Source organism: Scaptodrosophila lebanonensis, unplaced genomic scaffold, assembly GCF_003285725.1.
Source record: "Scaptodrosophila lebanonensis strain 11010-0011.00,11010-0021.00 unplaced genomic scaffold, SlebRS2 tig00000001-arrow-pilon, whole genome shotgun sequence".
NCBI classification, from domain to species: Eukaryota; Metazoa; Arthropoda; class Insecta; order Diptera; family Drosophilidae; genus Scaptodrosophila; species Scaptodrosophila lebanonensis.
Window position 1 is genome coordinate 20,023,144 of NW_022060529.1, and position 24,739 is coordinate 20,047,882.

The 24,739-nt window shown below is 36.6% G+C and overlaps 1 protein-coding gene across 2 annotated transcripts; it reads left to right on the top strand.

Moving 5' to 3' along the window:
• LOC115634105 (obscurin) lies at window positions 1-24,487 on the top strand. 2 transcript variants are annotated; one of them, XM_030531662.1, is made up of 39 exons: window positions 1-347; window positions 2,172-2,287; window positions 2,776-2,904; window positions 3,180-3,350; window positions 3,402-3,567; window positions 5,563-5,655; window positions 6,034-7,126; window positions 8,788-9,108; window positions 9,174-9,330; window positions 9,401-9,486; window positions 9,556-9,691; window positions 9,807-9,991; window positions 10,160-10,308; window positions 10,592-11,003; window positions 11,081-11,941; window positions 12,327-12,432; window positions 12,499-12,680; window positions 13,034-13,108; window positions 14,903-15,069; window positions 15,129-15,243; window positions 15,307-15,546; window positions 15,619-15,987; window positions 16,058-16,299; window positions 16,737-16,948; window positions 17,019-17,158; window positions 17,294-17,486; window positions 17,722-18,714; window positions 18,781-19,082; window positions 19,150-19,331; window positions 19,394-19,563; window positions 19,623-19,763; window positions 19,833-20,018; window positions 20,094-20,331; window positions 20,393-20,974; window positions 21,034-21,734; window positions 21,800-21,932; window positions 22,337-23,988; window positions 24,045-24,150; window positions 24,224-24,487. In XM_030531662.1, exons 1-39 carry the CDS (start codon window positions 276-278, stop codon window positions 24,362-24,364), a joined length of 11,715 nt encoding a protein of 3,904 aa, XP_030387522.1. In that variant the 5' UTR covers window positions 1-275; the 3' UTR covers window positions 24,365-24,487. The 2 variants fall into 2 exon arrangements, with proteins under 2 accessions (XP_030387522.1, XP_030387523.1); XM_030531663.1 differs by lacking the exon at window positions 13,034-13,108 and having other exon boundaries at window positions 24,224-24,364.
• Window positions 24,488-24,739: the final 252 nt, after the last annotated feature.

Genomic DNA, 24,739 nt, shown 5'->3' on the forward strand with positions numbered 1-24,739 from the left:
GTTATTTTAAAAACGTCGGTACAGCGAACGGAAACCCAATTTCATATGCCGTTATTGCGGAAGTGGCGTTACACAAGTTTTAGTTTAAAAGTGCTGTGAAGTGCTAAATATAATTAAATGATACTGTTATACGCTTTTGAATTATCAAATTAATAGCAAAGAATACATCTAAGAATTTTTTAAATTACTGTGTTATGCAATATGTGCAATTAAATTTATTGGCAGCAAATAATAGCTAACTTAGGGCTTTTCTTGTGGAGCGTTCTGGCGAAGCAATGTCGGTTCAACATCCTTCCGCTGCAATGTTAGCCAACGGCAAAAACACACAAAACAAAGCCATGGATTCTGTAAGTCGTGCTTTTAATAAAACTCTAAATTTGAATTTACTGCACTACAAGTGGGTATTATTCGAGTGCATGTTGAATTAAAATTAAAAAGTGGTACATGCTTAAAGCTTTCAAAGAATTTTTGCATTTGGCAGTCGCCAACAATTATTTTTAGACATATGCATTTATCTTAGATTGTTGACATAGATACATACATATATTGTACACATATCCACCAACATATACATATACATATACTTATATATGTAAATATGTATCTATATGTGTTTATTTATTTATTTATATATATATTTTTAATATACACACATTACTTCTTATATATGTACATATTTATAGTATGTATATTGGGAAGAAGGAACTATAAAATATTGCCTCTTTATTTCACTCCCACATTTATAAATCTCTGTACGCATATAATAGTGATATTCTTCAAAGTGATTTTAATAAACATTAATAATTTACAAAAGCTTAAAAATAAAATGCATTACTCTATGAATTTGTGAGCATACTTTACTTCTAAAATGAACCTAAACTAAACGGATGGCCACTTTATATTCTGCTATCTTTACCGCCACCCGAATACAGTAGGATCTCGAAAAACTGACCGAACTACGTTTTCCTAACCGGTTTTTCAAAATTTAAAAAAAATCAATAATAAACATAGATTTTTCGGAAATAATTCGATTTATTCATTTTGCATGACTTAAACTTAAATTAAATTTGTGTACAGTGGCTTAAAGAAGAAATCGAGAATTGTTTTTCCCCTTTTTCTTTTGTGTAATAACTTTAAAACCGTTTTCGTGATCATATTGACAAGGTTCACCATTTAAATTGCATCGTTTCAAACCATTTTATCAAGGTATTGATGCTTTCAACTGCTTTCGGGAAGCTTAATTTTGGTTGTTGAATATCTTGCTCGATAAGTGACCCGTCGGTATCATCGGAAACTTCGAAATCGCCGTTATTTCCCGTAATTTGATCAATGTTTCAAAGTACAATGTCATCAATGCTAATGTTAACATTAAAAAAGTTAACGTTTGCGGGGCACGTGGACGCTTAAATTCGGTTAACTTACCCGAGCTTTTAACTTTTACGCGAGCCAACTTTCTCAAGATTCTTTTGTAATCCAATTGAAATCAGTTTTTTAGTTGATTTGGATTTCTCTAAATGTGTAAATTTTAAAATCTATATGGTCACACTGCAAATTTCATTTTGAAGATCATCTGAAACCTAACGGTCAGGATCGAAGCTCTTTAAAGGAATTACAACTACCTATAAATGTTACGAAATAAATAATTAGGGTATAGCATTGTGAAATATCTCCAAAAAACATCTATTATTTCATTAATAATGTTTTTTTATTGTGAAAATCAATTATTAAAAATTATAGCAATCTTATACACGTTTATACAGGCAATTTTTTTTATTTGGCCCTGTCCCAATTACAATCAATAATAATTTAGCATTAAATCCAATTAAAATGGCTCTGATCTAATAATATCTTATGCAAATGACGCATTGCGGATATTGATCAACTAATAATACTTTCACAACTGTAAAATCTTTTAAAAAGAAATTGATTGCACCGAAGATGATTTCCATATATTTTACATAGTTAATTATCAATACGAGTATTACAAATATTGTAAAGCAGTTACAATATATACAATTATTTTAATTTGGATACATTGCAGTGGCCTTAACTGATTTTCGTTTTAAGCCGGACTGTAAGGGTTTCCTTTCTCGATTTCATGATACGAGTATTCCTCATTTATAAGTGCTTATCATGTTTTAAAATAATTAAACTTTTGTTCTATGTTCTAGGTTTTAGACGTTGTATTTGTGGTTCAAGATTTTGAGGCTAAGACCGCCGATGCAGTCAGCGTGTCACGTGGCGATTTGGTTGAACTTATAAATGCTGGTAGCTCTGGAGACTCCAGGTAAGTTTTAAGCAAATTTAGTTCTGTGTAATTTTTACGGCTTTTAGACATTGAATTACTTTTTTTTTTGTTCCATTGATGTCGGTTTTCAGTCAGGCTGACATCGTTCTACTTTTCGTTGTATTGATAAAATATCTTAACTGCGGACTGACTTTCTCTCTATTATTTTGATTGGGAACAATTCTAGCCACCCTTTATTATAATTGCCTTATTTTACACCTTCATAGTACTGTTTATTTATAAGAACACAGGTTTCATTTTATAAATTTGTTTTAAAAAAAAGAGTTTTCACCATTTCAGAGGGGGTGAGTCGGTCCTGACATGTTCAATCACATTCCGGCCCACCGTTAAGTAAAGCATTATTTTTAAGTTGTCCTCTCTTTTTCTCCTCATTTCCTTTTTTTGTAAAGCATGCACTTATAATAATATGTTTTCTTTTGGGTCTGGGAAATAAAAATCTCCGCATATTTCTTTTATTTCCTATGCAGATGCTTCGTACGAATTTTCGAAAACGGTTCAAAACAAAAAGAAGGATGGGTACCAGCGGAAATATTGGAGTTTAATTCAACTTCTTTTCCGAATGGCAAAGATAATGAAAATCCAGAATTTAAAAGAGCGTAAGGTTTTAGATAATTGAAGGTGGGTGCTCCAAACAGCATTCTAACTTTTGATAAAAAAGATAAAAAAAAGATTAAAAAAAAAAAATGTGAATTAATAATGAATGGTTAAAATTAAATATGTGAGAATGTTACTTATACCTATATAGTACATAAATAATTTTAAAACAATGTGACCTTTTAAATTGAAAGTTTGGAGCACACTTTTAATAAGCTGCTGATTTGTTGGATTTAGAGCCGTATTTCCGCTTATTAATGTTATTACAATTCTTTAGAACGATCCTCAGAGAGCTGATCGAAACTGAGGAGGAATTTTCGAGAGACTTACAATATGTTGTAGATAAATATGTAAAGACTATCGATAGGCCGATAGTTCCGAGATCATTGCGAGATAACAAAGACGTCATCTTCTGCAATTTTCTACAAATTGCGGAATTTCACAACATGTATGTACATGCCAAGAAAATAAGAGCTCATAATCATTGCTAATATTTTAGGGTACTCAAGGAAGGTTTAAAATGTTATAGCGGTCAGCCTAACATGGTAGCTAAAACTTTCCTACGCCTGGAACGTGATTTCGATAAGCATGTGAAATATTGTCAAAACGAGCCAATAGCCCAGGATTTTCTAAATTCAAGTTTTGAAGTTCAAAATTATTTTCAGGTAAGTCAATTAACTTCAATAGCTTAGTGAGAAGGATATACAAATGCTTATACTTGTATATTTACTATCTTAAGAGACTATATAAGGTATGTATGTGTATGATGCTTGAGTGATAAAGAAATCTCTGTGATAAAATTTGCAAGCAAAAAAGTACAGTAAAGTATCTGATGTGGACCAGAGATACACATTTCTAGCTGGTATTTAACAAAACCTTTTTCGTCGCTAGCAAATGACACTTATGTAGTAATCCAACCTAAAAGCTTTTATCAAAACATAATCTAACATGAATAGTCAGTTATACACGTTAAAGTTCGTTCGCATTGCAAACGGTTCACTGAAAAACTGATACTAGAATAATGCTAGGTTTTTGATAAGCTCTGCTGAACGAAACCATTATGCTTTCATCACTGGCGTGTACTTCCGTTCCCTGTGGTGTTAATATGTGATATGCTAAATACTTTGTTCACTGCTGCGATTAAAATTGCATTATTTGCTTGCAATTATTGGCAAAAAAAAAAAGAAAATTTAAAAGAAAAATAAGTATATATATGTGTGTGCTCCACAGTCCAAATGTACGATGCTTTAACCAATCTTGTGCGTACGTAGCATATATACATTTATTTTTAAAATTAGGCGTTTCTCAATTCTAAAGCTTTCGGGCATTTTAGTTTCTTTCGAGTAGTGTTGGAGGCCGTGTCGCGCTAATAGTTTTTAAACCGAATCCGTTTTTACTCACTCCTAGGTATATAAGAAAAAACCTTGACCAACGTGTTTACAGATTTTTAAATGTTTCTGCTGATTTGTACAGTGTACAGTGATTTTGTTTAAAAAGGCAATAATTCAAAATCTGTAATAGAACAGACCAGTGCCAAATGTGTGAAAATAATCCTCAATCCATCTTAATAAAGCCTCATTAAACAAAAACAGTGAAAATTGAAGTAAATTAATGATGTGCACTTTTGGAATAACTGGCAGTTATGCAATATTCTGATTTATATTTCGAGCGTGTGTTTATATATTTTAAAAATAAATGTACATACATATGTCCATCTTAATATTCATACACTTGGCCGTATCGTATGTATATATATCCGAGTAATGCTAAAACGGATAAATATAGAAATAATTTGTTATAGACTCCTACGTACCTCACTTAATTTACAGGCTTTATACACTCTCATTGATTTCAAAAATTATCATTTAAGTGAATGTTCTAGTGCCACCATTATTTTAATTAAGCATCTAAATAATACATACACATAAATACATATATAGAGGAAACACATGCAGAGATATTCTTGAAAAACTAAGTCATTATGAATATGTAAATTTTTCTTTAGTTAAAATATATTCAAGAATATTCACGTAAATAGTATATAATGTGTGCATAATACATAGAGAACATACACATACAGCCCAATACTCATATACGCAGAACTCAATTTCATTTATATGTATGTATATTTGCAACAAGTGATAAATTTTTCAAGCATATTTCCAAAAATAGCTTAAAGAGAGTGGTAGAGAATATTTCAATACTCAGCGATCACAAAATGTTGATATAGCAAAAACTTTTTTACACTTTTTCTCAATTTGATTTTCCAAGACAATTTCCAATTTTTGCAACTATGTAATGATTGATTACAGCCATGGAACTACGCTACATCAGTTGATCAAAGGAACTTAAATAGAATAAAGAAATTAAGAAAAACTATTTCCCTTTTGTTTGAGACACATACGTATGTTGTTTGATGAAGAGTTTTCTAAATGTTTGTTAAAGAACAGCTAATACAGATAATACAGTAGTATAGTAGACTTGCTAAGGTTATACATGTACTATATTACATATTGAAAAGCTTTTATTTAATGAGTTCATATGAACTCGAATTCTTCGAAACGCCAGAAATTCAATTTCGTATAGGAAAAACATATTAAACCTTTTACAACTAAATAAATATGGTAGCTATATTGTTTGTTTATTATAAATACTTTCAGGAACTGTCAAAGAATCTTGGTGACGAAAAATCATTATCTGAACATCTTAAACTGCCAATTCAGCGAATAAACGATTATCAACTGTTATTCAAGGTTTGAATAATTATGTACATGAAAATAAAAAATACCCAACAATATGTTACACAAGAGACACCATATTCTCGTATTATGTGTTGTATAAATATATTTACATGATCACATCGTCGCCTTCATACTATGTAGTTATGGCTCCACATTTAAACACCTAAACTATGTATACTCTCACTGGCAAAGTATTCGCAAAGCTTCAATTCTATTACGATATTTGGAGAAATTAATAAGATAATGGGATGCAGATGTGAATGCCAATGCTTTACTAGTGATAAAGCCACATCATCATATATGTACACTTCTAATTACAACACGTCCGGCTTCTCATTTCAGTCATTAACCAATTTACTTAGAACTCAATTTACATATTTTATTTCGCAGGACTTGCTTAAATACTCACAAAGCCTAAAAGAAAATGTTAGAGATTTGGAAAAGGCCTTAGAGCTAATGCTTAGTGTACCAAGTAGAGCATATGACAACAGATTTATTTCTAGTATTGAGGGATATCGAGGTAACATTTATAAATTGGGCAGACTCTTGCTACACGAGTGGTGTACTTTAGAAGATAAAGATGGGAAGACGCATGACCGATATTGTTTTTTGTTTAAATCCAGAATTTTAATAACAAAGGTTCGAAAAATATCAGAAAACCGTTCGGTATTTGTTCTGCAACATATTGTAAAGCTTCCATTATGCGATATTGCCGAAAAGACGACCGAGAAACAAGTGTATATAACACCAAAAGCGCAAAATGACAATGTGAACCTCCCCATTGGCATTAAGCCCCATAGTGAGCAGTCCTTTAGCACCTGGTATAAAGAAATTTGTTCACACATTGGTCAGGAAGTTACATTGCAAGAGCACAACGCAGATGACCTAAAACTAGACTCCACGCAAGTAGTTGCCGAAAACGAGCTTCTCTTACACCTTCCACAAAAAGCTGAAGCGCATGATCCCAACCCAAACATACGTCCATCTGATGTAGCCGAGAACTACTTCTTAAGCAAAGAAACAAAGGAACGGCTTCAATTGGAGCAGCAGGAGCTGCTTAAATTCGAGCAGGACGCTATTGAATTGTATAAGAAGCAACAAGGCGAAAAAGTTAATGTAAGGCCGGTCATTGTAAAGAATGACCCAACTATATCGCCTCCCAAGAGCGCACCAGACGAGCAAAACGAATTGAAGGGCTCAATTACGAGAATTGTTAATGAACCGAAGATTGTACAAATAGATGAGATTTCACAAGAGAAAGAACTCGGACTAGCGGAAGACGTTGGTACAAGTATAAGGGCGAGCTCCACTTCGGCCACATGTGAAATAGGAAGCTCGCTAAAAATGGAAGAATATAGAGAATCTGAAATGAAGTCAGTTGTGACCAGCAGCTCTGAAATGGTAACTGAGAAATCGGTTGAGATAAGCAATATACAGGAACATGCAGTGTCCGAGATTTCAAAAGAAGTATACGAAGAATCGGGTAAGGACCCAGAATGCCCAGAGACAGTCACGCCAACACCTACTCCAATTCCAATGATTAAAATAGATCATATTGAGAATGATAACAATTTCAAAACAACTAAACACAAACCAATCGAACTTAAAGATATAGTTGGCTATACTGAATCCCTTCATGACAGCGATAGTGTACAGAAAAACTCCCAAAGGCGACAGGGAAATGCTACTAACATTACTGATTCTGCTTCCCTAACACAATGGAATAATACGCTTGCAAACATCACATACAGAAATGCCGGTGGCGGTAATTTTGGTGGATCAGGTGGAGGTCCGCCACCACCACCACCACCTCTGCCACCGAACGCGGTTCGAATGCCTGGCTTTTTTCAACCTCTTCCGCTTATTTCATACGAAACAACTATCGAGATACTAATCGTAAAAGCTCGACCACCATCACCTCCTCCTCCACCGCCGCCAACTATTAAACGCGTTCTAGTCCATACTGAGAGCCTAGAACAAAAAACGCAGAACTTTTTCGAGGGCATCTATGACATATCGAGTTCAGATACGTCGCTTCGCAATGCTAAACAAAAAATACGCAGCATCAAAAATACTGTATTGAAGTCAAGCGACTCTACTAAATACGCTCAAGATACAGTAAAAAAAGCAAAAGCTCGCGACTTTCTTCATATATTTACCCCACCCATTAAAAAAAAGAGACCCATTTATGAGATCGTTGAGGAACCTTTACATATTAGTGAACTTGAAGGAGAGTATACCGAGTCTATTGCTGACGATTTCAGAGAACCAAGTGCAGATATTGATATTGAAGTCCGAGGGCAAAGCGTTGGCGGTATGGACGATTACTACTCCGGCTATTCACTGGCCTCCAAACGGCGTTATGAAAGTAAGTTCATGTCAGTGTCATGTCTCAACCTAGAGCCGGAAATTTGTTAATCCTGTTACTTCTGGTGTCTAGTATGTCGAGTCCTATGGTACAGATGTGTGAAATATACTTGTAGTGTTAATATTCCATTCTAGGGACTCTCTATCGGTATTGTCAATTTGTATCCGTACACACCAACTTATTCTGAAAACCTGCTTGTATGAACATAGAATGTAGTATATGTATTTCATATTTTGGCTGCAGTTATAAATATTATAGATGCTGATGTATCAAAAACTTCTGTGTTATGTTGTTAATAATATGAATTCTACATCCATTTCTCTAAATATTTACAAAAATATATGAAAATTGGACTTTGAGAAGGACAGCTTCCAATTCATTCCGATCAATTCATATTTAGCGTATTCACGGTCAGTGATTAATCTGGTTAACCGGTGAGGAAATAAAGCTGAGAATGGCAATACTAATTAATCAGATTAGATCGATTATTCTGAGTTGATGAAATTGGCCCAAACATTTTAATCGGTTAATCTGTGGACGACTGGCCGTGAATACCCTACCTATCAAAACATAAGTAGAGCTTCCACTTCCCTTCGTGCCTGAACGCACCTATTTCTAATCATATCCAACCAGTACCGATATTCCCTTGCATTTGTATCCCGCCTGTTGAATAACACATTAAAATCAAGAAAGTGATCTATAAGTCATACATGTTATTTTATTTTGATTAAGTATTTTCGTTGCCCTTTTATAATATTACCACCAACATTGTGCAGCGAGTACAAGGTCGAGAGATTATGACAGAGGCTCCTCGTATGACAGCACTGTAGACACACAACATTATGGCGTAAGCTCAAGGCGTGAACGTACCAGTGCCTTGGATCGTATCGAGGCGCGTTCCTCTTTACTGGCCACCGGCCGTACCGAAAGCCGTGCTGAGAGCCGTGCAGAAAGCCGCGCTGAGAGTCGTGCCTCCTATTCTCGGGCAGAGTCGCGAACTGGCGCTCGTTCATCATCTCGAGCCGTGGAAGATCAACCACTGCGCTCTGTTGACAAGCCCGTAGTAGTTAAGATGCTAAAGAGTGTTCAAGTAGAACGTACGTATCAATAAATTTTTAAAAACATAGTACGAAATTTAATTTATAATAAAACTTATTTGCAGCTGGAGAAACTGCTCATTTTGAAATTCAATTTAAGGAGAAACCCGGCTTAGTTACGTGGTTGAAAGATAATAAGCCATTGGAAGATCGTTTAGCTGACAGAATTATTCAAACCGAAGCTACAATGAATTCATTCCGATTGGATATAAAGAATTGCAGGTCAGACACATTCTCTAATATTCATTTTCATACAAATATACATTTTGTTTTCTTCTGTTTGTATTTTTAGTGAAACCGATGACGGAACGTATACGGTTCGCGCACAATCCGCTACGGAGACTACAACCTGCTCAGCTCAACTTGCTGTTGGCCAAGGTATGAAATGTCAAAGGATGAGAATCGCACTTCAGATAATATATGTGATCTTATCCTCTCTCTTTTCAGCTCCTGGCCATGACGAAACGAAAACGAATGTTCCACCAGCATTCCTAGTTAGCTTAAAAGATGCGGAAATGATTGAAAGTACGCATTTCCGTTTTATGATTAAGATCAAAGGTGATCCGAAACCCCGAGTGAAATTGTAAGTATAGTATCGGAGATTGATTTGTCATAGATAATTCATATTATTTAAGTCATCAAATATATTTAAAGATATAAAGAGATTTAAATTATAAGCATTGTTTCGTTTATTTCAGCTACAAAGACGAAGTGGAAATTTTGGAAATCAATGACCGAATTCAAATCATCAGGGATAAAGATTATTTGGGATTTTATGAATTGGTCATTACTGAAGTTCGAAAGGAAGATGCTGGAACTTATTCCTGCAAGGCTATAAACAAACATGGCGAAGCCAGCTGTGAAGCCACAGCAACAACTGTAGGCAAGTATATTAACAAAATAGTATAAGACTACTTGTAATACAATATAAAATAGGTTGTCCAAAATGTTTATAGTTACCTGAGGAATACATGCGACCATGTACATATTTTGTTTATAATTTAACATCAGATTTAAATTCTAATTAATTTATCAATTTCTTTATAAATAGAGGACAAGAACCCATTCGGAGCGCTGAGTGGTCAAATTTTGCCAGCTGGAGAGAAACCGGTCTTTTCATGGAAAAGAAATGGAGAAGAATTTGACCCTGAGGAAAGATTTAAAGTTCTTTTTGGAGAAGATGAGGACTCGCTAGCTCTGGTAAATAAACCATTTTTTTCATATATGTACATAAAGGTGCAGTAAACATTTAAATATTCTTACTTTGGTGCATATGTCTGTAAGATGATACGTTATTGGAAAATAATTTTATTATTTAAAATAACTCAAAATTGTTGCGAATATACGCTTAAAAGAGGTCTTCGTAATGTTTTTCTGTAATCTTTTGTATGATGTATAAACAAATTGATTGAATTAAGTGGAAATATAGAATAAATATGTATTTATAAATTTATGCTTATTTTAACCTTTAAATTTTTAATAGGTCTTCCAACACGTGAAGCCTGAAGATGCAGGAATATATACGTGTGTTGCACAAACATCGACTGGAAATATATCTTGCAGTGCAGAGTTATCTGTTCAGGGTGCTATCCAGACGCTATACAGAGAGCCTGAGAAGCCGACTTTAATAATAGAGCACCGTGAAGCCAACGCCAGTATTGGTGGATCTGCAATACTGGAGCTTCAGTGCAAAGGTTTCCCCAAGCCCGCTGTGCTTGTTAAACATGAAGGTGAAGTCATTCAAGCGGATGATAGGCACAAATTTATGTACGAGGACGAAGAAAGTATGTCTCTTGTCATTAAGAATATAACTACAGAAGATGCGGGCGAATATACTATTGAAGCTTCTAATGAACTAGGACAAGATCAGTCTTCGATTCATTTGGTTGTAAAAGGTAATTGGTTAAAAAAACGACAGTACTGTAAGGGACTATGAGATACGATATTTCTAATAAATCTATATAATTTCCAGCACCACCGAAAATAAAAAAAGTGACCGACATTACGTGCTCAGCTGGAGAAAAAGTTAAAATTGAAATTGAGGTCGAAGGGTACCCCCAACCTTCAGTTAACGTCACGAATAACGGCAAAGATATCAAGAGCGAGACGAATGTGAAAATTACGTCTACAGAAATCGGCAAAAGTGTGGTGAAAGTGGTTTTAGAAATCACAGATATAAAACTGTCCCAATCAGGCAGCTACTCTATTCGCGCAACAAATGACCTCAGCCAAACATCTGAGTATTGGAATGTTACTGTTAAGTCCAAGCCCGTAATCGTGACCCATTTCGAAAGTGAATATGTTCACGGCGAAAAGGAAACCGTCAAAATGTCAGTACGGGTGGATGCATACCCCGAAGCCAAACTGATTTGGTATCAAGATGGTAATGAAATCAATTTGAATGACAAGAAATACAGTGTCAGCACTGATGGAAATTCCTACACCCTGAAAATTAATGGCGCCACTCGGGTTGATGGCGGCAAATACTCGGTAAAGGCGGTTAATGAGCACGGATCGGCCACAAGCGAGACAAATCTGCTCATCAAATGTACTCCAGAATTCACAAGGAAGTTACAAAACATAACTGTCAAGGAAGGTGAATCTAATGTGGAGCTGGTGGTAGGAGTTGATGCTTACCCCCGACCTCATATTAAATGGTTTATTGACGGAATTGAAATTGATGAGAAAAGAAACGATTTCCGCCGTGTGGAAGAGGGCAAGGACTTCAAACTGATTCTTAAGGAGGTGGCAACGAATATGCAAGGCACCTATAGCTGTCAAATAATGAATGATTATGGAAAACTGGAGGACAATTGTGTAGTCACTGTTAACTGTAAGTATATATGAAAAACATATAGAATAAAGCTTTCACAAAATTTCAGTCTCTACAATACTAATAATTGTAAATGTAATACATACATTTATGTATTAATAACTTATAATGTTGATTTGATTCATGACCCAACTACAATAACCCGGTTCCGGTCCTGTTTTTCGTCTGTCGGGAATCATTTAGCATTAGTCAGAAGGGGTTTTTGGAACAAATGCCGAATGCAATTTATTTTCAAAAACAAAATATTTGTATATATTTTCAATTATTAAAATAATGAAATATACCTCTTCCTCTTCTCTAAAATACAATACAATACACAAAAAGTGTCCAATTAGATGTCTTGGACATTTCTCATTTATTGATTTTTATAATATTCTTATCGTAGGCAAGCCAAAAATAAGAAGGACTCTCAAGGACGTTGAAGTTAAAGAGGGAAATTCACTTACACTGGAAGTCGAGGTTTATAGTGAGCCTGAGGCAAATGTCAAATGGTACGCAACTATTTGAAAACGAATTCTAAATTAAGTCAATTAGTTTACATAACATCCAAAATATAGGTTTAAGGATGGCCATGAAATACACGCGGATGCTCGGATCAAAATTTCGCGCGATTCGCAGCGGATCGAAAATTATTACCTTACATTAAATCTAGCCAAAACGGAGGATGCCGGAACATATGAAGTAAAGGCGGCGAACTTTATTGGAGAGACAACATCAACTTGCAAGGTGGCAGTTTTAAGTAAGTGCACCAATTCTAATACGCAGAGCAACCAGAACTACATAACAATATACTTTCCCACAATAAATATCAGTTTCAACGATTTTCCAATCATATTACATGTTATTTTCTATTTAAGGGATACATTTTAATTTCATTTATTTTTATTTTTGTATAACCCTAAACATTCGTACTATTTTAAGTCGAATCTTTTATCAGTTTAATGTCTCGGAGAAGAGCTAAAGGCGACTCAAAACGCTTAAGCAACATAAACGTTTTTTTTTTTTAATTAATTATATTTTCCAAAACTAAATTCTCGAATATTATAAAACGCTATACTCACGTATGTAATCCCTTGACAAATTTTAATTTAGCAAACGATACTTTATCAGTGGAGCAAATCGTAACAAAAACAATGATTGCTACGACAGAACAACCTGACGAAGGGGGTAAACCACATATGAAATTTTCATAAAATAACGTAACAACTATTAAAAATTAATAACATTCCAATAACGAACTCTGTACATATCAATTTCGAAAGCATGCACTAAAAAATACAAAACTAGAGACAAAAATGCGAAGCTACATGGATACAATTTTTCTAAATACATCATAATATCATTGGGCGTAAGGGATATTAATTTTAAATGTCAAAAAATATATATAATACACCTAGTTCTGTTCTACACGGTCTTTTCTTACACGGTTTTTATTTAACGGTTTGAAAATTAAAATTATTATATACTTATGGTAACACGACTATATTCCATTTAGCACGATTCATTTTGCATATGGAGAATGACTTTTTTACACGGTTTTTTACATGACTTTTTTAGGAACCAATCTACCGTGTAAAAACAGAATTAGGTGTATAGTAAAAATAAATACACATGATAATTACCCACAAGTTATAGCTGACTGCGAGCTACGATAAATGATAACTGCATTACATTCTTATAAAGAGAAAATATATTTAATATTTTAAAAGAGCAGAATAACTTACTCGCCAAGTCTAATAATCTTACCTATAAACCTTTCAAAACACCTTTAAGATACTAATCGGATAACTTCAAAGCAGAGATATTAATTCAATTCATTGTGATAATCTGTACAAAGGCCCATGTCTGAAAAGTTTTCATGGCTTTGCAAGGGTGTGAATAGTCTGTTTTCTATTTTCAAACAAGTGAACATTTTGTACTTACCTTTACTAACTAAATAATGATATATGGATCATAAGCGGAACTGAATACAATCCGATACTTTTAAGGTGTGAAAATAAAGTGCATGTTTGAAAAATTCCTTTTTTATTGTGTCGATATATTCTCACATAAGTAAACGTTAATTTTAAATTTTCCATATAAACTCACAAAACATATTGAACACATTTCACATTTAATCATATTTTGATGGAAATATAATATTATGTTTATACAAATATATTTAAGCAACAATAGTTTTTACTAGAAAGGAGCCTGTACCAAAAGGATAAAAGGGTCTAGTACTTTTGACCGAATGTGTCTTATATAGTTGTATACTTATACAAGTTATAAACAAAAGGAGGCGTCGCAGGTCGCACAAAGTATATCAGTATGATAACACGTCTCGATATAGACCATGTCCGTCTGTCTGTATAAACGGAAGGGTCTCGGAAATTATGAGAGAAAGGAAAACTTTGTGTTTTTCTCCTGATGCATCCCCCTACTCACCCGCTATAAGTAATTTTCTATAACTGCCGCTCGACTCTAGCATTCCATTCTTATTTCGATGAAGTAACTTAAGAAATGAATTAAAAGTTCCAATCTAATTTAGTAAATACATCAATATCCAATATAGCTTAGTTTCGGGAACAACATTTTAAAAACATTGCTCATTTGTAAATGTAGCTATTGTCCCATATTCCACATATTTATTTCTGGGCAGAAGTCCGAACCAATACTTGTATTACAGTTTATATAGAGGAAGAGTCCAGATATATTTTAACAGTCAAATGGATCTGTTAAATTACCTTATTATGGAATATATACATATATATAGATGTGTGTCAATGTTTGGCTTTATAAAACATGCGCTTGTACGTATCGCAATAACGCAGCGACTGTTTAATTATCGCAAGTACAGATGCTAAGATGTATATATTTTTTTTACGATGTGTGTACTTGTAAGCCTGTATATAAAATTGTAAATATAAGAATTGTGTGAAATATCATAATACTAATTAATGTTTTGATACATTTTTGTAGCCGTGCCTGAAATTTTGCACGTCGATGTTTTCCAAATGCACAGTTTCGAGTCGCTTCCACTGAAATATGAAGTTATTGCCAAGGGTATACCAAAGCCTGAAGCTATTTGGTACCACGATGGAAAACCAGTATCACCCGATAAGCATAATTTGATTACAGTCGATGGAGTACGTTTAATAAATTGTATAGTTTTTGTGTCTCACATCTAATTGGAGAACCATTGCAGGACCATTACAAGCTGGAGATAAAATCTCTGGAACTGAAAGATGCTGGCGACTACAAAGTAGTACTACAGAATAAGTGTGGGGAGAAAGCACATCAAGGAACTCTTTCACTATCGGGTAAATAACTGACTCTTCATAGGCAGCACAATCAAATGATCATTGCGAAAATGTATTCCTCAGGCGTCGCCGAGTATCGTAAGCCTTTGTTAACATCAGGAACTGGATTGCGCGATATTAAAGTAAATAAAGGAGATAACGTCGCTGAGCCAATTGTGTTCACAGCAGATCCCGCTCCCGAGCTAATTTGGCTCAAGGATGGCCAGCCTATTAAGGAAAGTGAGGCCCTGAAACTGAAGGTTGAAACCAAGGAACTCGACCATGGCTTGAAGCTATATACCTGTACATTGAACATATTGAAAGGTATGATTAATCGCCGTTAAATATATTACTATAAGTGAATAAATACTTATTTTATACACTTCATGAAAAAAGCTGACATCAAGGACTCAGGTCGATATGAACTAAAGGTGAAAAATAAATTTGGCGAATTGACGACTAATGGGTGGATAGATGTACTCTGTAAGCCCGAAATATCAGGTCTGGAGGATCTCAAATGCCTGCCAGGTGACTCTATTTGTTTCGAAGCTCTGGTGCTTGCGAATCCAAAACCGAAGGTCTCTTGGACTAGAGGAAACGAGAACCTCTGTAACAATGAGAACTGTGAAGTTATCGCAGACGTTGATAGCGACAAGTACAGATTGGTGTTCCAATCCGTGTCCCCCGGCGAAGATGGAAAATACACCATTACAGCCGTCAACAGCGAAGGAAGGACCACAAAGGACTTTAATTTACACGTGCTTGGTAATAAAAAAAAAGTTGTATGTATGAACATTTAAGACGAAAAATCATAAATCTTTCCTTTTCACTTTAGTCGAAAAACCCACGTTTATAGTTCCACCGGAAGACCAAAGTATTCACGACTATAAGCCTTCTATTACAAAGGTCTTAGTTCATGGAGTACCGCTGCCAACAATTGAATGGCTTAAGAATGATAAGCCAATTGATTTAGCCTCTCAGGGAAAACTTTACACTGTGGAGACAACTAAGAAAGCCTCTGATCAAGTTGAAAGTCAGTTTGAAATCAAGCATTTTAGACCGAATGATGCTGGTTCAGTAAGTACCCTAACTTTTCGCTTTGCATGCACAATTGAGTTGGAAAATATTAGGTACTCTTTAAAAAATAATATAAACTTGTTTATTTAATTTATTGAGCGATCTAAGTCAAGCTTTATATTTTTGTTTCCAATTGTACATTTGCAATAAAACTAATCTGAAATAAGTTTTGTATCTTTTTTTAAGACAATTTGAAATATTTTCGATAGAAATCAAGCATAATTTAATTATTTTTTAACAGAAATTGGTTATTCTCCAAAATTATATTGATAGCAAAAAATTGAAACAGCATTTCGTTCTTATACGAATTTGTTTGTTAGAGATGAAAATATTGTTTATCCCAACCGTTTGGTGTGAATATCTTAAACTTAATTTACATTTTATCCTATTTCGCATCCTTGCTGCCAGTTGATAATTTAATTCATTTGCATTTCCAGTACACGTGCGTGGCAAAGAACGACACTGGAGTTACAAAAGGTCCATTCAAATTGGCTCTCCAGTCCCTGGCTCCCAGTTTTGTTAAGAAACTCGACAATGCCCTTGAGGTATTGCAGGGCGAACCCTTAATACTGGAGTGCACCGTCGACGGCAGTCCAATCCCAACTGTCCAATGGGTGAAGGATGGTGACGAAGTAGTCCCCAGCGAAAGGTAAATTCCAAATTCTCTGATACAAGTAACCACCGGTCTTATGAGTAATGTTGTCCGGGTTATGCTTCAGGGTGAAAATTTCGGCAACCCCAGAGGGATTAGTGAAATTGGAAATAAAGGAGTGCGAACCAAATGATTCGGGGGCCTACAAATTGATTTTATCTAATCCACATGGCGAAAAGGTGGCTCTGTGTGCTGTGGCTGTGAAACGTAAGTGAAAAGTGATTAGCTTGATGTAATAATTATTACTTATCTTTATAATCGTAAGGACTTGCTTTATGATAAAATTTGATTTAACAACATTCGGTGCATATTTATGTTTCTATATTTTTTATACTCTCATAGCTGAGGCAATGGAGCCCAAGTTTTTGAAACCCTTTGAGAATCAAGCCGTCACTATTGGAGAGCCATTGAAATTGGAAGCTCATGTCTCTGGATTCCCAGCTCCTGAAATAAAATGGTACAAAGACGGTTTACTATTGCGACCCAGTCCCGAAGTTAATTTCATTAACAATCCGAATGGACAAATTGGTTTAAGGTGAGCATTCTTTAAAACATTTATAAACTATGTGTTTGGTCGTCAATCAATCGATCAAATAATATTATTAGTGAAAGCTTTATAAAGGTAGTTTCATACATACATACTTGAATGTATATTAGTTTCAAAAACTCAATTGAAAATCTAAAATAAGAGTATACGTTTCCAATCAGAACAAATTTTATAAGGAATAGGTTGAGAAAATATTGTTCTAATCCATTTTATTTTATTTTAGTATTGATGCCGTTCAGCCCCATGATGCTGGCATTTATAAGTGTGTAATCGTAAACCGAGAAGGAGAAGTGGAGGCCGTTTCTAAAGTTGAAGTATTGCCAAAGGAAGCTAAACCAACATTTGTGGCTGAGCTTCAAGATGCATCCAGCGTGGAGGGCTTCCCAGTTAAGATGGATATAAAGGTTGTTGGCAATCCGAAACCAAAACTACAATGGTTCCACAATGGCCATGAAATATTGCCAGACAATAAACACTTCGCTGTGGTTGAGAACCCTGACCATAGTACCAGTCTAATTGTAGAAAAGACTACACCAGCTGATTCTGGGCTCTATGAGGTTATTGCCACCAATCCTGAGGGGTCCACTGCCTCAAAAGCGAAACTATACATTGCTCCCAAAGCTGATGAAACCTCTACTGAAGAACAACCTCAATTTGTCTCAGCACTGCGAGACGTAAACGCTGACGAGGGTCAGGAGCTAAAACTATCTGCACCTTTCATTGCAAACCCAATGCCCGAAGTAATATGGTCGAAAGATGGAGAGCCACTGGCTCCAAATGAAAGATTGCTTATGACTTGCGATGGGAAACATGTTGGTTTAAGTATAAAACCAGCGGAAACTGCTGATTCAGGCACTTATAGCTGTCTGCTGGCCAATCCCCTTGGAGAAGACTCGTCCACTTGCAATGCAAATGTTAGAAAAGTCTACAAGCCCCCTATTTTCACTCAGAAAATATCAGATCAGCAGCAGGCTTTCGGTAATAATGCCAAAATTCCAGTTACCGTTTCTGGAGTTCCCTATCCAGAACTCCAATGGTTCTTCCAAGATAAGCCCATTGGCGAATCTGCTAAATACAATTTCAAGAACGATGGAGATCATCACATCCTAACTGTAAATAACTGCGAAAAGACAGACCATGGTGTATACAAATGCATTGCAAGTAATAGGGAAGGCAAAGACATAACTCAAGGACGCCTAGATATTGTTAATGAAGTGTAAGTACCAATACCAAAATGGAGAACCTCAAACATATCTCAATAACAATGAATTATCTCTATTAGAAAGAAACATACACGCTCAGAGCCACCAGTTTTTCTTAAGAGAATCGGAGATTGCGATGTCTATGGAGGCATGGCTGCTAAGTTCACAGCATGCGCCACAGGCTACCCCGAACCGGAAGTGGAGTGGTTTAAAAATGATCAAAAACTTTTCCCATCCGATCGCTTCGTAATCGAAGTGGAACCAAATGGCCTTTTGCGCCTAACTATCAAAGATGTTACGGAATATGATGTGGGCCGCTACTCTTGCCGCATTTACAATCCCTATGGCGACGATATATGCCATGCTGAATTATTCTACGACTGTAAGTATAAAATCCAAATCATAATATTGCCATATAAATACCGAATGTTAAATGTCGCCTCTTGTAGCATTGGATTCCCAGCACCGACCTCTGGGCGATCAATACACCGACTTCAAAAAGTATAAAAAAACTGGAGCCCCACCACCACTCTCGGAAGGCCCTATTATATCCCGGATGACAGACCGCCAGTTACTTTTATCTTGGAAACCATCCGTACCATTGACTCCTCGCTACCCAGTGACATATCAGGTATTACTTTTTATATTTTGTTAAAAAAAATCGGCTTCAAAGAGTCTCTTTTTCTTCCCTAGATTGAAATGATGGATCTTCCCGAGGGTGACTGGCGCACCATCAGAACTGGAGTTCGCAGTTGCGCTTGTGACATTAGAGACCTGGAGCCGTTTAGAGATTATCGACTAAGAGTTCGCGTCGAAAACAAATTTGGAGTAAGCGATCCCAGTCCATATACCCAAACATACAGGTAAGCTAGACTGATTGGTTAAAAGTTATATCTGATTAAAACAATTCCACATTTTAAAGGCAAAAACTTGTGCCAGAGCCTACCAAAACCTACACTTATTTGCCGCCTGGTGCAGATTTCAGACCAGAAACGTCACCTTACTTCCCGAAAGACTTCGATATAGAGCGTCCCCCACACGACGGACTCGCTCAGGCACCACAGTAAATATTTCAAATAAATTAAAGCATACACAATGATCATTGATTTCATTTATCGATAAATTAATTAAGGTTCTTGCTGCGAGAGAATGAGATCAGCTTTGGTGTCAAAGGTCACAATACGGAACTGATGTGGTTCGTGTACGGATACCCGAAACCAAAGATGACGTATTACTTCAATGATATGTTGATCGAATCTGGCGGCAGATTCGATCACAGCTACACTCGTAATGGCCAAGCTACTCTATTCATTAATAAGTGAGTAATATCAACCAAATGTTAGAATGATGTACTACAGCGGATGCCTAATAATATAAATTCCTTTGCTCGAAGAATGCTTGATCGCGATGTAGGATGGTATGAGGCAGTTGCCACAAACGAGCATGGAGAGGCCCGGCAACGAGTCAGACTGGAAATTGCTGAACACCCACGATTCATAAAACGTCCGGACGAAACATTTATAATGGCCCGCAAAAATGGAAGGATCGAGGCACGCATTATTGGCATACCATTGCCTGAAGTACGTTGGTATAAGGATTGGCAGCCACTGGCTGAGACTACGCGTGTAAAGGTACATATAAGGTGTATACCCGTAAATAGAGTAATAGTATAATACAATTCCAACTGAACAGATAAACTCGTTTGAGCCCGATATCTACGTGCTTTCCATTCACGATTCTATAATAAAAGATGGAGGATTGTACTCGATCAGTGCTCGAAATATTGCTGGATCTATTAGCACCTCCGTTACCGTGCACATTGAAGAGAACGAGGACCAATATATATACAAGACATACGGCAGACACCCATACGTGCGATCCAAGCAATTGAGATATGAGGACAAATATGATATTGGAGACGAGCTTGGTCGTGGCACCCAAGGCATCACGTATCACGCAGTGGAACGTGCTACTGGAGATAACTACGCTGCGAAGATAATGTACGGAAGACCGGAGCTCCGGCCATTCATGTTAAATGAACTGGAGATGATGAACATGTTTAACCACAAGAATCTAATTCGTCCATACGACGCATACGACACTGATCGCAGTGTTACGCTTATTATGGAGCTTGCTGCTGGTGGAGAGCTCATTAAGGATAATTTACTTAAGCGAGACTACTATACGGAACGGGATATTGCTCATTACATCAGACAAACACTATGGGGACTTGAGCATATGCACGAATTGGGAGTTGGCCACATGGGTCTGACGGTTCGTAATTCAAAAGCTATTAATTTGCATTGATAGAAAGTTCTCCCTTTTGATTTCAGATTAAAGATATTTTAATTTCTATTGTGGGCGGTGATCTTATTAAAGTTTCCGACTTCGGCCTGGCAAGGAAAATAAATAAACACAATCTTTCAACCTTGGACTACGGAATGCCCGAGTTCGTTTCGCCTGAAGTTGTAAACAAGGAAGGTGTTAGCTTCTCGCACGACATGTGGTCTGTTGGCTTAATCACATATGTTTTGCTTGGCGGCCATAATCCCTTCCAAGGTATCGATGATAGAGAAACCTTGACAAAGATTCGAGAAGGCCACTGGGACTTCAAAGACCAAATATGGACGCATATTTCGGAGGACGGTCGGGACTTTATAAGTCGACTACTGCTATATAGTCCAGAAGAGCGAATGGATGTTAAAACAGCTCTTAAGCATCCTTGGTTCTTTATGCTCGACCGTAAAGCAACTGATGGTGACTACCAAATAGGAACAGATCGGTTAAGGAACTACTACGACCACTTTAGGGATTGGTATGCCAACGCATCTTGTAAAAATTATTTCCGGAGACGTCGTCTTAGTGGCTGCTTCCAGCACCCATCGAAAATGGTATATCCTCCAGGACATGTTTATACACCAGAAGCAACACCTGAACCTCTACCGGAGCCAAGAAAACGAGCCAAGCGCGAAGAAGTCGTTTCCAAATTCTTGCACCCTGATTATGAGCTAGGCCTCATTCAATCTGAAAGCCAGTAAGTTCAGTCGATATATATTCACGGTTTTTCCTATAAATAAATACTGCATATCAATAATGTAGCTACCAGTACGGACCTGATACATATTTGCTACAACTGCGCGATGTGAACTTCCCAGTGAGGTTGCGTGAATACATGAAAGTAGCGCACAGACGATCCCCGTCATTTGCTCTAAATGATTCGGTGGATTGGTCGGTAAGTAATTATGTTTTCCTAAAAAAAAACCTGAATTTTCTAAATGTTAAGGATTCTGCTCACTGTTAAAAATTTGCATAGAAGATTTAGTTGACTTTCCATTTCAAAAGTAGCAATTACAAAATACAAGTTTTAATGCCTATATTCTCGTAAAGCTGTTGTCAGTGGGAACATTCTCAATCCTAGTTAATTTTATTAAAATTAATTCGTTTTAAATACAAGCAGTTTTACTCTAAAACTAGTAAGCCAGATTGTCCGAATCCCTGAATAATTGATCGATAATTGGAAAAATTTCAACAATTTCGGTTCCGCATAATTTGGTCGAATTCTAGATGCATTACATCCTTAGGAGTACAAGTATAGTAAGGGCATATTACATTTGCTGATATTGTATTATTTTTCAGCTTCCAGTTATTCGTGAACGTCGCCGCTTCACCGACATAATGGATGAGGAAATTGACGATGAAAGAACAAGGAGCCGTATCAGCACGTATGCTGCAAACGATTCATATTCAATAAGACGTCTACGTACAGAGCTGGGACCGCGTCTAGACGAGTATACCGAAGCTGACGCAATGATTGAAACCCAACGTGAAGGATATCCACCATTCTTTAGGGAGAAACCACAGACCATAGCCATAACTGAGAACCAGCCAGCCCATATTCATTGTTTCGCTGTTGGTGATCCCAAGCCATGCGTGCAGTGGTTCAAGAATGATATGGTACTCTCTGAAAGCAAAAGAATTAAGATATCCTCCGACGAAGACGGACGCTCCATTTTGCGTTTTGAGCCCGCCGTACACTTTGATGTTGGTGTCTATAAGGCAGTAGCCAGAAACAAAGTTGGCCAAACTGTGACGCGGTGTCGCATTGTAGTTGCCACACTTCCCGATGCACCCGATTCTCCTGAAATATCGGCCAGTAGTGGCACTGAAATTCTTCTCAGATGGAAGCAGCCGCGTGATGACGGACACTCTCCAGTTTTATGCTACAGCTTGCAGTATAAGCTGCACAATTGTGATGCTTGGACTACAGTTGCAGACAATATTGACCACGAATTCTATTTGTTGCACGAACTACAACCCAACACTAACTATCAGTTTAGACTAGCGTCTAGAAACCGCATAGGCTGGAGTGAGATGGGCATCCCAGTTAACGCATCGACTACGGGCCCGGACGCACCCAAAATTCATATTACCAAGGCCATGAAGCATTTGCAACAGCTCACAGAAAATGGTCAAGAAATCGTACCCGAAGAAGAGCGGGTTCATACCGACTACCATTGTGAGAGGGAGCCACCCAACTGGGTAACCGACTCCGCGGTCAGCGATAAGTACAGCTTTATTTCGGAGATCGCTCGTGGCGAGTTTAGCACAATTGTGAAAGGAATTCAAAAATCAACAGATACTGTAGTTGTTGCGAAAATATTTGAGGTCACTGATGAAAATGAGGATGCTGTTGTGGCGGAGTTCGACAGCTTCAAGACATTAAGACATGAACGTATCCCTGCATTGTTCGCTGCCTATAAGCCCCTTAATGTGCCGATTGCCATATTTGTAATGGAAAAGCTCCAGGGCGCCGACGTGCTAACCTACTTTAGTAGCCGCCATGAATACTCCGAGCAAATGGTGGCGTCCGTAGTAACCCAACTACTAGATGCTCTACAATACTTGCACTGGCGTGGATATTGCCATTTGAATATACAGCCCGATAATGTGGTCATGGCTTCGGTTCGTTCTATTCAGATCAAATTGGTGGACTTCGGAGCTGCGAAGAAAGTTAACAAATTAGGTGCCAAAATAACTCCTTGCGGTCTACTGGACTTCCAGTCACCAGAAATGGTTAACGATGAGCCTGTCGTCCCGCAAAGTGACATTTGGTCGCTGGGTGTACTAACTTATTTGCTTTTATCCGGCACTAGTGCATTCCGCGGAGCTGACGAATACGAAACGAAACAAAATATTTCATTTGTTCGATATAGATTTGAAAACCTATTCAATGAAGTAACCCCGGAAGCAACGCGATTCATTATGCTCTTGTTCAAACGTCATCCAACGTAAGTATTTTTTAGATAAACACGCTAAAACGTACTTTAATTAACAAATATTATAGTAAGAGACCATACACTGAGGATTGCTTGGAACATAGATGGCTCATGTCTTCGGATTACATGGTTAGAAAACGCGAGCGTGCTGTCTTTCTTGGTAGTCGTTTGAAGGTAATTAAATATTTCATATACATATGTTTATTTACATAATATATTTATAAATTGTATTTTTTATATTATGTAGGCTTTCTCCGATGAATATCACGACTTGAAAAACGCAACATCCACTTCATCAAAGGCTCTCAACTCTCTAGGCGGTGGTCCTACCCCCAACCAGCTACTTCGATCAAATAGCATTCAAGAGGAGTTACTTACTACATTTTAGTTTCTTACTCCGAAGTACTCCTGGGAGAAGATCTACATATGTATGTGTACGAATGTTGTTATTTATTGTTGTATATATATGAAGCTGGGAAAATAAAATAAAAATTAATAAATGTACTAAGAATAGGTGAATTTTTAATTTTTGGGTTCACCCGCTAATTGGGCCCTAATTGGGGTCACTATACATTTTACCGTACTTCCAAATCTACCAATTGGATATCCGCTTAAATACAGGGTATTGCACAGGATGCACGCCCATCTTTAGGTATTCCAATTGATTTATATTCGATAATTCGCAAAGAAGCGGCTCTGAATTGCAACAAAAAGCTTTGCAAAAGCTTTACGAAAGCTTTCTTATCATTCCATATTGATTAAG

Excerpts from the sequence above, each read along its gene's own strand:
- LOC115634105 (XM_030531662.1), top strand. The coding sequence starts at position 276 with ATGTCGGTTCAACATCCTTCCGCTGCAATGTTAGCCAACGGCAAAAAC. Across the intron at positions 9,109-9,173 it reads AAAGAGTGTTCAAGTAGAAC|CTGGAGAAACTGCTCATTTT; the intron begins GTACGTATCAAT and ends ACTTATTTGCAG. Across the intron at positions 9,992-10,159 it reads AGCCACAGCAACAACTGTAG|AGGACAAGAACCCATTCGGA; the intron begins GCAAGTATATTA and ends CTTTATAAATAG.